This window comes from Salmo salar, chromosome 22 (assembly GCF_965601325.2).
Source record: "Salmo salar chromosome 22, fSalSal1, whole genome shotgun sequence".
In the NCBI taxonomy this organism is placed as follows: domain Eukaryota; kingdom Metazoa; phylum Chordata; class Actinopteri; order Salmoniformes; family Salmonidae; genus Salmo; species Salmo salar.
In genome coordinates, this window is record NC_138312.1 from 64,102,501 (window position 1) to 64,117,286 (window position 14,786).

Genomic DNA, 14,786 nt, shown 5'->3' on the forward strand with positions numbered 1-14,786 from the left:
AAACGCCAGTCTACACCCACACACTGGTCTATGTTCCCAACATGAATTAACCAGATGCTATCAGATGAACGTTGAAACAAAACTAACTGAACCTATTCAACCCTTTGGCCTGTACTGGTATACTAAAACAAGAGTTTCTATTGGTCCGTCAGGTTAATACGACCCGGAGTTGGTCCCTCAGGTTAATACGGCCCTGAGTTGGTCCGTCAGGTCAATACGGCCCGGAGTTGGTCCGTCAGGTTAATACGGCCCTGAGTTGGTCCGTCAGGTGAATATGACCCGGAGTTGGTCCGTCAGGTGAATACGGCCCTGAGTTGGTCCCTCAGGTAAATACGGCCCTGAGTTGGTCCGTCAGGTGAATACGGCCCTGAGTTGGTCCCTCAGGTGAATACGGCCCTGAGTTGGTCCGTCAGGTGAATACGGCCCTGAGTTGGTCCGTCAGGTGAATACGGCCCTGAGTTGGTCCGTCAGGTGAATACGGCCCTGAGTTGGTCCGTCAGGTGAATACGGCCCTGAGTTGGTCCGTCAGGTGAATACGGCCCTGAGTTGGTCCGTCAGGTGAATACGGCCCTGAGTTGGTCCGTCAGGTGAATACGACCCGGAGTTGGTCCGTCAGGTGAATACGGCCCGGCGTTGGTCCGTCAGGTGAATACGGCCCTGAGTTGGTCCCTCAGGTGAATACGGCCCTGAGTTGGTCCGTCAGGTGAATACGGCCCTGAGTTGGTCCGTCAGGTGAATACGGCCCTGAGTTGGTCCGTCAGGTGAATACGGCCCTGAGTTGGTCCGTCAGGTGAATACGGCCCTGAGTTGGTCCGTCAGGTGAATACGGCCCTGAGTTGGTCCGTCAGGTGAATACGGCCCTGAGTTGGTCCGTCAGGTGAATACGACCCGGAGTTGGTCCGTCAGGTGAATACGGCCCTGAGTTGGTCCGTCAGGTGAATACGGCCCTGAGTTGGTCCCTCAGGTGAATACGGCCCGGAGTTGGTCCGTCAGGTGAAATGTGTCTTGATGTAGTCTGGGTCTAACTAGTTCTGGTTGCTCATGTTTGAGATTAATTAATACAGAAAGAAAAACACATTGTGTCCTAAATGGCACCCTATTCCCTATATTAATGGCACCCTATTCCCTATATTAATGGCACCCTATTCCCTATATTAATGGCACCCTATTCCCTATATTAATGGCACCCTATTCCCTATATTAATGGCACCCTATTCCCTATATTAATGGAACCCTATTCCCTATATTAATGGCACCCTATTCCCTATATTAATGGCACCCTATTCCCTATATTAATGGCACCCTATTCCCTATATTAATGGCACCCTATTCCCTATATTAATGGCACCCTATTCCCTATATTAATGGCACCCTATTCCCTATATTAATGGCACCCTATTCCCTATATTAATGGCACCCTATTCCCTATATTAATGGAACCCTATTCCCTATATTAATGGCACCCTATTCCCTATATTAATGGCACCCTATTCCCTATATTAATGGAACCCTATTCCCTATATTAATGGCACCCTATTCCCTATATTAATGGCACCCTATTCCCTATATTAATGGCACCCTATTCCCTATATTAATGGCACCCTATTCCCTATATTAATGGCACCCTATTCCCTATATTAATGGCACCCTATTCCCTATATTAATGGCACCCTATTCCCTATATTAATGGAACCCTATTCCCTATATTAATGGCACCCTATTCCCTATATTAATGGCACCCTATTCCCTATATTAATGGCACCCTATTCCCTATATTAATGGCACCCTATTCCCTATATTAATGGCACCCTATTCCCTATATTAATGGCACCCTATTCCCTATATTAATGGCACCCTATTCCCTATATTAATGGCACCCTATTCCCTATATTAATGGCACCCTATTCCCTATTTAAAGTAGTGTACTAAATAAGGATGCCATTTTGGACGAAGGCAGAGGAACAGGTGTTTCACCCACAATGGTCAGCACTGCAAGTGATAAGACCTATTAGTAGTGTGTGTGTGTGTGTGTGTGTGGTATCCAGATGTTTATACCATTTCTGTACCATACCGGGGGGGGAAAACACACTTCCGGTAATTGTTTGTTTTATGACTCACACAACCGTTTAGGCAACAGAGATCTTGAATGTTTCAGTTGTATGGCCATACCTCGTTTCTGACTTGTGGCCAGTAAGCTACATCCAGCCTCAACAGTGTTTTCAGCCGTCCCATGCCCCCCCCCCCCCCCCCCCAGAGGACTATCATGGAACTATACCAACAATGGCATACAGAGCTCATGGGGCATGAACAGCTGGAACTTGTGGCTAAAACTCTGTCCTGGTATCTGTCTGAACAGAAGGTCATTTTCCAGGATGTTGGGGTTTCGGCCTGGTCTTGAGTTTCCCTTCTTGACCTCTTCTATGAGAACTTACATCTCCTTGTCAGAGGTTTGAGCATCTGCGATCTCTGACCAATCAGCTGGAAGGTTGGATAGTCTAACTCCTTGTACAGGCAGCAAGCTATTGAGTCGGGTGGTGAGAGAGAACAGGACAAGGCAATCAGGTACAGTGTTGAGCTTTCCCTTCCTGTGGACCACATTGAAGTCAAAGTCTTGCAGCCGGATCGACCCATCTGGGGTGCCGTTTTCTGTAACAAACCTGAGTAAACCACATAACCTTGTCAGAAATAAAGATTAGGAAACATGTTCAGTGCAATGGTGTATTGATAGGACAAATCAGATGGGGCTCAGTATTAAAAACAACAAAATAATAATTCAAATGTATTTATAAAGCCCTTCTTACATCAGCTGATATCTCAAAGTGCTGTACAGAATCCCAGCCTAAAACCCCAAAACAGCAAGCAATGCAGGTGTAGAAGCACGGTGGCTAGGAAAAACTCCCTAGAAAGGCCAAAACCTAGGAAGAAACCTAGAGAGGAACCAGGCTTTGAGGGGTGGCCAGTCCTCTTCTGGCTGTGCCGGGTGGAGATTATAACAGAACATGGCCAAGATGTTCAAATGTTCATAGATGACCAGCAGGGTCAAATAATAATAATCACAGTGGTTGTCGAGGGTGCAAAAGGTCAGCACCTCAGGAGTAAATGTCAGTTGGCTTTTCATAGCCGATCTTTGAGAGTATCTCTACCGCTCCTGCTGTCTCTAGAGAGTTGAAAACAGCAGGTCTGGGACAGGTAGCACGTCCGGTGAACAGGTCAGGGTTCCAGCAGGTCTGGGACAGCAGGTCTGGGACAGGTAGCACGTCCGGTGAACAGGTCAGGGTTTCATAGCCGCAGTCCTGTCAGAGTCAACATCTCAGTTAGAAAACAGTCCTACCAGCGCCTCTGGTTGAGCCTTTCAGCCCTGGAATGGAAGTCCAAGTCCAAAGAAATAAGCCTGAAATAAGCCAACAAAAAAGGGAAACTCCACCGGAATCCAAATGCAAAATAAATATTCCAACAGAAAAGGTCAAGGTCCAAGTGAAGAGGACGTCTGAACAATGCTAGCTTCCCCACACATATTACCACTAAAACAGAGGTTTGGCAAGAAAATAGGCCTAAAATCCCTCTTAACATACTGCAAGAACATGCTAGCTTCCCCCCACAATAGACTAGAACATGCTAGCTTCCCTCCACAATAGACTAGCACACAGCAAGAACATGCTAGCTTCCCCCCCACAATGGACTAGAACATGCTAGCTTCCCCCCGCAATGGACTAGAACATGCTAGCTTCCCTCCACAATGGACTAGAACATGCTAGCTTCCCCCCTCAATGGACTAGAACATGCTAGCTTCCCCCCCACAATGGACTAGCACACAACAAGAACATGCTAGCTTACCTCCACAATGGACTAGAACATGCTAGCGTCCCCCCGCAATGGACTAGAACATGCTAGCTTCCCCCCACAATGAACTAGAACATGCTAGCTTCCCTCCACAATAGACTAGTACACAGCAAGAACATGCTAGCTTCCCCCCACAATGGACTAGAACATGCTAGCTTCCCCCCACAATAGACTAGCACACAGCAAGAACATGCTAGCTTCCCCCCACAATTGACTAGAACATGCTAGCTTCCCCCTGCAACAGACTAGCACACAGCAAGAACATGCTAGCTTCCTCCCACAATAGACTAGCACAGAGCAAGAACATGCTAGCTTCCCCTACAATGGACTAGAACATGCTAGCTTCCCCCCACAATGGACTAGAACATGCTAGCTTCCCCCACAATAGACTAGCACACAGCAAGAACATGCTAGCTTCCCCCCCACAAAGGACTAGCACACAGCAATAACATGCTAGCTTCCCTCCACAATGGACTAGAACATGCTAGCTTCCCCCACAATAGACTAGCACACAGCAAGAACATGCTAGCTTCCCCCACAATAGACTAGCACACAGCAAGAACATGCTAGCTTCCCTCCACAATGGACTAGCACACAGCAAGAACATGCTAGCTTCTTCCCACAATGGACTAGAACATGCTAGCTTCCCCCCACAATGGACTAGAACATGCTAGCTTCCCCCCACAATGGACTAGCACACAACAAGAACATGCTAGCTTCCCCCCACAATGGACTAGAAAATGCTAGCTTCCCCCACAATGGACTAGCACACAGCAAGAACAGGCTAGCTTCCCCCACAGTGGACTAGCACACAGCAAGAACATGCTAGCTTCCCTCCACAATGGACTAGAACATGCTAGCTTCCCCCACAATGACTAGCACACAGCAAGAACATGCTAGCTTCCCTCCACAATGGACTAGAACATGCTAGCTTCCCCCCACAATGGACTAGCACAGAGCAAGAACATGCTAGCTTCCTTCCACAATAGACTAGCACACAGCAAGAACATGCTAGCTTCCCCCCACAATGGACTAGAACATGCTAGCTTCCCTCCACAATAGACTAGCACACAGCATGGAGTAGCACGCAGCCCCCGCGAGGGTGGGTGCCCAAAACAGAATTCAACGGTATTTAAAAATACCCCAGTATACGGTATAAATATTATCGCCCAAGCCTACACTTTACACACTAGCACACACTACCTCGGTTTCCCAAACTTTTTTGTCCCATGACCCCATTTTGATATTTGAAAATGTAATTATAGCTTATGTTTACTCCCTCCCTGGCTAGTGGAGCCAGGCTGAGTCTAACCCAGCTGGTTCTGTCCTCCCTCCCTGGCTAGTGGAGCCAGGCTGAGTCTAACCCAGCTGGTTCTGTCCTCCCTCCCTGGCTAGTGGAGCCAGGTTGAGTCTCTAAGAGCTGTGAGTCTTTCTGGGTAAGTCTCTAAGAGCTGTGAGTCTTTCTGGGTAAGTCTCTAAGAGCTGTGAGTCTTTCTGGGCAAGTCTCTAAGAGCTGTGAGTCTTTCTGGGCAAGTCTCTAAGAGCTGTGAGTCTTTCTGGGTAAGTCTAAGATCTTTGCACACCTGGATTGTACAATATTTGCACATTTTATTATTTTTTTAAATTCTTCAAGCTCTGTCAAGTTGGTTGTTGATCATTGCTAGCAGGGCATAAAATGAGCACCCGCCACCTTCCAAATGCAGATAGATGTTGGTATTGGCGAGTAAGAATGTATATTTCACCAGCCACATTGGCAGATGGTCAATTTGCATGGCTGTACAGTGAGGTGCATTACATTGGATGATACAAATAGTAAAAAAGTGAAGTATGATTTAGGCTTAGAATCATTCTGCTGTTTTCAACGAGTTTCTTCTGTTTTGTTTCATAGGAATCTTAGATTCCTCCTAGTGGGGAAAGTCTGCCTAGGAACAGAGCTGTGTTTAAATGAGTGCTGATGGATTCCTCCTAGTGGGGAAAGTCTGCCTAGGAACAGAGCTGTGTTTAAATGAGTGCTGATGGATTCCTCCTAGTGGGGAAAGTCTGCCTAGGAACAGAGCTGTGTTTAAATGAGTGCTGATGGATTCCTCCTAGTGGGGAAAGTCTGCCTGGAAAGGCTGTGGAACAGAGCTGTGTTTAAATGAGTGCTGATGGATTCCTCCTAGTGGGGAAAGTCTGCCTAGGAACAGAGCTGTGTTTAAATGAGTGCTGATGGATTCCTCCTAGTGGGGAAAGTCTGCCTAGGAACAGAGCTGTGTTTAATGAGTGCTGATGGATTCCTCCTAGTGGGGAAAGTCTGCCTAGGAACAGAGCTGTGTTTAAATGAGTGCTGATGGATTCCTCCTAGTGGGGAAAGTCTGCCTAGGAACAGAGCTGTGTTTAAATGAGTGCTGATGGATTCCTCCTAGTGGGGAAAGTCTGCCTAGGAACAGAGCTGTGTTTAATGAGTGCTGATGGATTCCTCCTAGTGGGGAAAGTCTGCCTAGGAACAGAGCTGTGTTTAATGAGTGCTGATGGATTCCTCCTAGTGGGGAAAGTCTGCCTAGGAACAGAGCTGTGTTTAAATGAGTGCTGATGGATTCCTCCTAGTGGGGAAAGTCTGCCTAGGAACAGAGCTGTGTTTAAATGAGTGCTGATGGATTCCTCCTAGTGGGGAAAGTCTGCCTAGGAACAGAGCTGTGTTTAATGAGTGCTGATGGATTCCTCCTAGTGGGGAAAGTCTGCCTAGGAACAGAGCTGTGTTTAATGAGTGCTGATGGATTCCTCCTAGTGGGGAAAGTCTGCCTAGGAACAGAGCTGTGTTTAAATGAGTGCTGATGGATTCCTCCTAGTGGGGAAAGTCTGCCTAGGAACAGAGCTGTGTTTAAATGAGTGCTGATGGATTCCTCCTAGTGGGGAAAGTCTGCCTAGGAACAGAGCTGTGTTTAAATGAGTGCTGATGGATTCCTCCTAGTGGGGAAAGTCTGCCTAGGAACAGAGCTGTGTTTAAATGAGTGCTGATGGATTCCTCCTAGTGGGGAAAGTCTGCCTAGGAACAGAGCTGTGTTTAAATGAGTGCTGATGGATTCCTCCTAGTGGGGAAAGTCTGCCTAGGAACAGAGCTGTGTTTAATGAGTGCTGATGGATTCCTCCTAGTGGGGAAAGTCTGCCTAGGAACAGAGCTGTGTTTAAATGAGTGCTGATGGATTCCTCCTAGTGGGGAAAGTCTGCCTAGGAACAGAGCTGTGTTTAAATGAGTGCTGATGGATTCCTCCTAGTGGGGAAAGTCTGCCTAGGAACAGAGCTGTGTTTAAATGAGTGCTGATGGATTCCTCCTAGTGGGGAAAGTCTGCCTAGGAACAGAGCTGTGTTTAAATGAGTGCTGATGGATTCCTCCTAGTGGGGAAAGTCTGCCTAGGAACAGAGCTGTGTTTAAATGAGTGCTGATGGATTCCTCCTAGTGGGGAAAGTCTGCCTAGGAACAGAGCTGTGTTTAATGAGTGCTGATGGATTCCTTCTTGGAGGCGCTGCTCACCCGCATAGGATTTGTTCTAATTTACTCACAAGTCCACAAAGTGAGAATTTATATTCTCGTGTTGCTTGGTTTTTTTACATTGTTTTGTTCACAAGCTTGGCTGTTTTTTAATGTTAGTTTGAGTCTGTTGCTTCAACTGATAGAAACGATCCCAAATCTTTCTGTCTCTGTCTCTCTCACTCTCTGTCTCTCTCACTCTCTGTCTCTCTCACTCTCTGTCTCTCTCACTCTCTGTCTCTCTCACTCTCTGTCTCTCTCACTCTCTGTCTCTCTGTCTCTCTGTCTCTCTGTCTCACTCACTCACTCACTCACTCACTCACTCACTCACTCACTCACTCACTCACTCACTCACTCACTCACTCACTCACTCACTCACTCACTCACTCACTCACTCACTCACTCACTCACTCACTCACTCACTCACTCTCACACACACCCCTCCAAATCCTCACCCCTCGTTCTCTAACAGTGCTCTACAGTCGACCACAGGTCCTCCGCTGCCCAAACCATCTCTGGTCTGGTCTGGTCTGGTCTGGTCTGCGGTCTGGTCTGGTCTGGTCTGGTCTGGTCTGGTCTGGTCTGGTCTGGTCTGGTCTGGTCTGGTCTGGTCTGGTCTGGTCTGGTCTGGTCTGGTCTGGTCTGGTCTGGTCTGGTCTGGTCTGGTCTGGTCTGGTCTGGACACACACACACACACACACACACACACACACACACACACACACACACACACACACACACACACACACACACACACACACACACACACACACACACACACACACACACACACACACACACACACACACACACACACACACACACACACACACACACACACGAGTGACAGGCCTTGAGTGGCCATGTTACCATGGTAAATTGAACAAGTTGAGGTGACTAAACTGTTTGGAGTAACCCTGCATTGTAAACTGTCATGGTTAAAACATATTGATACAACAGTAGCTAAGATGGGGAGAAGTCTGTCCAAAATAAAGTGCTGCTATACCTTCTTAACACTATCAACAAGGCAGGTCCTACAGGCCCTAGTTTCTACCTTCTTAACAACACTATCAACAAGGCAGGTCCTACAGGCCCTAGTTTCTACCTTCTTAACAACACTATCAACAAGGCAGGTCCTACAGGCCCTAGTTTCTACCTTCTTAACAACACTATCAACAAGGCAGGTCCTACAGGCCCTAGGTTCTACCTTCTTAACAACACTATCAACAAGGCAGGTCCTACAGGCCCTAGTTTCTACCTTCTTAACAACACTATCAACAAGGCAGGTCCTACAGGCCCTAGTTTCTACCTTCTCTACAACACTATCAACAAGGCAGGTCCTACAGGCCCTGGTTCTGTCGCCCCTGGACTACTGTTCAGTCGTGTGGTCAGGTGCCACAAAGAGGGACTTGGGAAAATTACAAGAATAGAATAATATTGCGACAGCTTCATCAAAAAGAAGTAGAACGTTATATGTCTTACCTTGAAAACAGGTTTTTCAAATTTTTTGCAAATGTAATGAAAATAAAAAACACATACCTTATTTACATAAATATTTAGACTTTTTGCTATGAGACTCAATTGAGCTCAGGTGCATCCTGTTTCCATTGATCCTCCTTGAGATGTTTCTGCAACTTGATTGGAGTCCACCTGTGGTAAATTCAATTGATTTGGCATGATTTGGAAAGGCACACACATTTACATTTTAGTCATTTTGCAGACGCTCTTATCCAGAGCGACTTACAGTAGTGAATGCATACATTTCATACATTTTTTTTTTTCTGTGCTGGCCCCCCGTGGGAAACGAACCCACAACCCTGGTGTTGCAAACACCATGCTCTACCAACTGAGCTACAGGGAATATAGACACACCTGTCTATATAAGGTCCCACAGTTCACAGTGCATGTCAGAGCAAAAACCAAGCCATGAGGTCGAAGGAATTGTCCGTAGAGCTCCGAGACAGGATTGTGTCGAGGCACAGATCTGAGGAAAGGTACCAAAAATGTATGCAGCATTGAAGGTCCCAAAGAACACAGGGGCCTCCATCATTCTTAAATAGAAGAAGTTTGGAACCACCAAGACTCTTCCTAGAGCTGACTGCCCAGCCAAACTGAGCAATCAGGGGAGAAGGGCCTTGGTCAGGGAGGTGACCAAGAACTTGGACACTCTGACAGAGCTCCTCTGTGGAGATGGGAGAACCTTCCAGAAGTACAACCATCTATTCAGCACTCCACCAATCAGCCCTTTATGGTAGAGTGGCCAGATGGAAGCCACTCCTCAGTAAAAGGCACATGACAGCCCACTTGGAGTTTGCCAAAAGGCACCTAAAGGACTCTCAGACCATGAGGAACAAGATTCTATGTTCTGGTGAAACCCAAGATTGAACTCTTTGGCCTGAATGCCAAGCATCACGTCTGGAGGAAACCTGGCACCATCTCTACGGTGAAGCATGGTGATGGCAGCGTCATGCTGTTGGGATGTTCTTCAGCGGCAGGAACTGGGAGACTAGTCAGGATTGAGGGAAAGATGAACGGAGCAAAGTACAGAGAGATCCTTGATGATAACCTGCTCCAGAGCACTCAGGACCTCCACTGGAGCGAAGGTTCACCTTCCAACAGGACAACGACCGTAAGCACACAGCTAAGACAACGCAGGAGTGGCTTCGGGACAAGACTCTGAATGTCCTTGAGTGGCCCAGCCAGAGCCCGGACTTGAACCCGATCGAACATCTCTGGAGAGACCTGAAAATGGTGTGCAGCGATGCTCCCCATCAGAACTTGAGAGGATCTGCATAGAAGAATGGGAGAAACTCCCCAAATACAGGTGTATTTGTAGCGTTATACCCACAGTTCCTGCTCAGCCCAGTCAAAACTGTTCGCTGCTCTGGCACCCCAATGGTGGAACAAGCTCCCTCACGACGCCAGGACAGCGGAGTCAATCACCACCTTCCGGAGACACCTGAAACCCCACCTCTTTAAGGAATACCTGGGATAGGATAAAGTAATCCTTCTAACCCCCCCCCCCCCCCCCCCCCCTAAAAGATATAGATGTACTATTGTAAAGTGGTTGTTCCACTGGATATCATAAAGGTGAATGCACCAATTTGTAAGTCGCTCTGGATAAGAGCGTCTGCTAAATGACGTAAATGTAAATGTGATACCCAAGAAGACTCGAGGCTGTAATTGCTGTCAAAGGTTCTTCAACAAAGTACTGTGAGTAAAGTGTCTGAACACTTTATGTAAAAGTGATATTTCCATTGATTACATTTGTAATTTTTTTTTATGTGCCAAAAAAAAAAACGTTTTTGCTTTGTCATTGTGTGGTATTTTGTGTAGATTGATGAGGGAATAAAACAATTTAATCCATTTTAGAATAAGGCTGTAACGTGAAAAAGTCAAGGGGTCTGAATACTCTCTGAATGGTTACTGTGGGGACGACATCGTCGGTAAACTCCTCAATGTTATCGGATTAATCCAGAACATATTCCCGGTCTGTGCTAGCGAAACAGTCCTGTAGCTTAGCATCCGTTTCATCAGACCACTTCTGTATTGAGCGCTTCACTGGTACTTCCTGTTTGAGTTGTTGCTTGTAAGCAGGAATAAGGAGGATAGAGTTATGGTCAGATTTGCCAAAATGGAGGGTGAGGGAGAGCTTTGTATGTGTCTCTGTGTGAGAGAAAAAGCTGGTAGCTGGAGTAGGGAGCTAACAACACAGCCAGACAGCTCTAGTAATGAACCAGGAAGTGGAGCTGTGTACAACATGATGAGTAGGGAGATAACAACACAGCCAGACAGCTCTAGTAATGAACCAGGAAGTGGAGCTGTGTACAACATGATGAGTAGGGAGATAACAACACAGCCAGACAGCTCTAGTAATGAACCAGGAAGTGGAACAGGCTCTTTGGTCTTTGTGTTATAATGGGGCTGATACAGAGTTCATCCTCCCAACCTGCAGGGGGGGGGGGGGGGGGGCTGATCTGGGTTGGGTTATATAGGGTGTGGCCTTAATAGGTCTCTCTGTCTGTCTCACTCTGTCTGTCTGTCTGTCTGTCTGTCTGTCTGTCTGTCTGTGTCTGTCGCTGTCTCTCCAGTTGTCTCTGTCTCTCTCTCGGTCTCTGTCTGTCTGTCTGTCTGTCTGTCTGTCTGTCTGTCTGTCTGTCTGTCTGTCTGTCTGTCTGTCTGTCTGTCTGTCTGTCTGTCTGTCTGTCTGTCTGTCTGTCTGTCTGTCTGTCTGTCTGTCTGTCTGTCTGTCTGTCGCTGTCTCTCCAGTTGTCTCTGTCTCTCTCTCGGTCTCTCTCTGTCTGTCTCTCTTGTTTCTGCCCCTCAGGCTCAACTGTCTCTGTCCGTCTGTCTCGTCTCTCTGCCTCAGGCTCAACTGTCTCTGTGTCTGTCTCTGTCTGTCTCGTCTCTGTGCCTCAGGCTCAACTGTGTCTCTGTCTCTGTAACACCATGTTACCTCTGTCCTTCCAGAGCGTGCCATGGCGGCTGGTGTTAGCCTGCTGACTGATGTTCCCTACTCCTCCTCTGGGGACCTCAACACAGGCAGCAGCATGAACACAGGTAGGTGTTACTGTTCTACATTAGTAGTGTGTCTGTATCGTGTTTTTACTTTTTGATTACTCCCAGTGTTATTTCATAGTGTCATAATGTCTTCAATATTATTCTACAATGTAAAAGCTTGTAAAGCTTTTCACCAGTAGTGTATTTTGAATTTTGTTCCAGCGATACGGTGCATTTAAAAACTAAAAGCAGATTTTACCTAGCTGGGTGGAGAGGAAAACCCCTAGGAATCTCAAGAGTTAACCAATCCTCTGAACAGGTTAGGCAACTCGGTGTCTATACTTCCACATCAAAGTTAGATTTACATTTACATTACATTTACATTTAAGTCATTTAGCAGACGCTCTTATCCAGAGCGACTTACAAATTGGTGCATTCACCTTATGATATCCAGTGGAACAACCACTTTACAATAGTGCATCTAAATCTTTTTAGGGGGGGGGGGGGGGTTAGAAGGATTACTTTATCCTATCCTAGGTATTCCTTAAAGAGGTGGGGTTTCAGGTGTCTCCGGAAGGTGGTGATTGACTCCGCTGTCCTGGCGTCGTGAGGGAGCTTGTTCCACCATTGGGGTGTCAGAGCAGCGAACAGTTTTGACTGGGCTGAGCGGGAACTGTGCTTCCTCAGAGGTTGGGGGGCCAGCAGGCCAGAGGTGGATGAACGCAGTGCCCTTGTTTGGGTGTAGGGCCTGATCAGAGCCTGAAGGTATGGAGGTGCCGTTCCCTTCACAGCTCCGTAGGCAATCACCATGGTCTTGTAGCGGATGCGAGCTTCAACTGGAAGCCAGTGGAGAGAGCGGAGGAGCGGGGTGACGTGAGAGAACTTGGGAAGGTTGAACACCAGACGGGCTGCGGCGTTCTGGATGAGTTGTAGGGGTTTAATGGCACAGGCAGGGAGCCCAGCCAACAGCGAGTTGCAGTAATCCAGACGGGAGATGACAAGTGCCTGGATTAGGACCTGCGCCGCTTCCTGTGTGAGGCAGGGTCGTATTCTGCGAATGTTGTAGAGCATGAACCTACAGGATCGGGTCACCGCCTTGATGTTAGTGGAGAACGACAGGGTGTTGTCCAGGGTCACGCCAAGGCTCTTAGCACTCTGGGAGGAGGACACAAGGGAGTTGTCAACCGTGATGGCGAGATCATGGAACGGGCAGTCCTTCCCCGGGAGGAAGAGCAGCTCCGTCTTGCCGAGGTTCAGCTTGAGGTGGTGATCCGTCATCCACACTGATATGTCTGACAGACATGCAGAGATGCGATTCGCCGCCTGGTTATCAGAAGGGGGAAAGGAGAAGATTAATTGTGTGTCGTCTGCATAGCAATGATAGGAGAGACCATGTGAGGATATGACAGAGCCAAGTGACTTGGTGTATAGCGAGAATAGGAGAGGGCCTAGAACAGAGCCCTGGGGGACACCAGTGGTGAGAGCGCATGGTGCGGAGACAGATTCTCGCCACGCCACCTGGTAGGAGCGACCTGTCAGGTAGGACGCAATCCAAGCGTGGGCCGCACCGGAGATGACCAACTCGGAGAGGGTGGAGAGGAGGATAAGATGGACGTTTATGAATGTAGACATCTACGGGTCTTTAGTGAAGTCCAGCCAACATTTAGATACAGGATGCAGTGATGAGTATCAAACCTTTCACCTGTAACAAAACAAAGGGCATTATGGGAGATGGCATCCAAAAGGTTTAAGAGTAGTACAGTAGCAGCTGCACTTTGATTAATAATATCACCATAATCAACAACAGATAAAAAGATGGACTGAATAATCTGCTTCCTACTGCTTAGAGAAAGGCACAATCTGTTTTTGTAGAAAAAGACAACTTTAAATCTTAGTTTCTTAACCAACTCATCTACGCTGAACAAAAAATATAAAGGCAACATGTAAAGTGTTGGTATCATGAGCTGAAATGAAAGTTCCCAGATATGTTCCATACTCACAAATAAAAATAAGCTTATTTCTCAAAATGTTTGTACACATCTGTTTACATCCCTGTTAGTAAGTATTTTCTCCTTTGTCAAGATAATCCATCCAGCGTGTGGTTTATCAAGAAGCTGATTTAAATGGAAGTATTTCTCTATTGTGGGTGAAAAACTCCGTCTGATTGGCTGGACCTATGCCCTCCCAGCCCAGTCACGTGAAATCCATAGATTAGGGCCTAATTAATTAATTCATTTTAATTGACTGATTTCCTTATATGAACTGTAACTCAGCAAAATCTTTGAAATTTTTGTTCAGTATGTATGTTTTTTAAATGTCAAATCCATATCAATCCAAATGCCTAAGTATTTGCAGTGCATTTGGAAAGTATTCAGACCCCTTCACTTTTTCCACATTTTGTTACGTTACAGTCTTATTCTAAAATGGATTACATCATTTTTTTCCTTATCAATCTACACACAATATAATGACAAAGCAAAAACAGGTCTTTAGACATTTTTGCAAATGTATATATATAAAAAACCCTGCAATATAACATTTACATAAGTATTCAGACCCTTTACTCAGTACTTTGTTGAAGCACCTTTGGCAGCGATTACAGCCTAGAGTCTTCTTGGGTATGACGCTACAAGCTTGGTACACCTGTATTTGGGGAGTTTCTCCCATTCTTCTCTGCAGATCCTCTCAAGCTCTGTCAGGTTGGATGGGGAGCGTCGCTGCACAGCTATTCCTGCGTTGTCTTGGCTGTGTGCTTAGGGTCGTTGTCCTGTTGGAAGGTAAACCTTCGCCCCAGTCTGAGGTCCTGAACGCTCTGGAGCAGGTTTTCATCAAGGATCTCTCTGTACTTTCCTCCGTTCTTTCCCTAAATCCTGACTAGTCTCCCAATCCCTGCCACGGAAAAACATCCCCACAGCATGAAGCTGCCACCACGATACTT

General features: G+C 46.8%; 1 protein-coding gene across 2 annotated transcripts in view; it reads left to right on the forward strand.

The window, feature by feature from the left end:
* The window catches only part of ptpdc1a (protein tyrosine phosphatase domain containing 1a), an 80,355-nt gene that overhangs the window by 3,316 nt on the left and 62,253 nt on the right, over positions 1 to 14,786 (forward strand). For both annotated transcript variants that reach the window (XM_045705347.2, XM_082967766.1), the window contains exon 2: positions 11,819 to 11,908. In XM_045705347.2, the coding sequence (XP_045561303.2) occupies positions 11,827 to 11,908 (82 nt within the window). In that variant the 5' untranslated portion in view covers positions 11,819 to 11,826. The remainder of the gene's footprint in view (positions 1 to 11,818; positions 11,909 to 14,786) is intronic.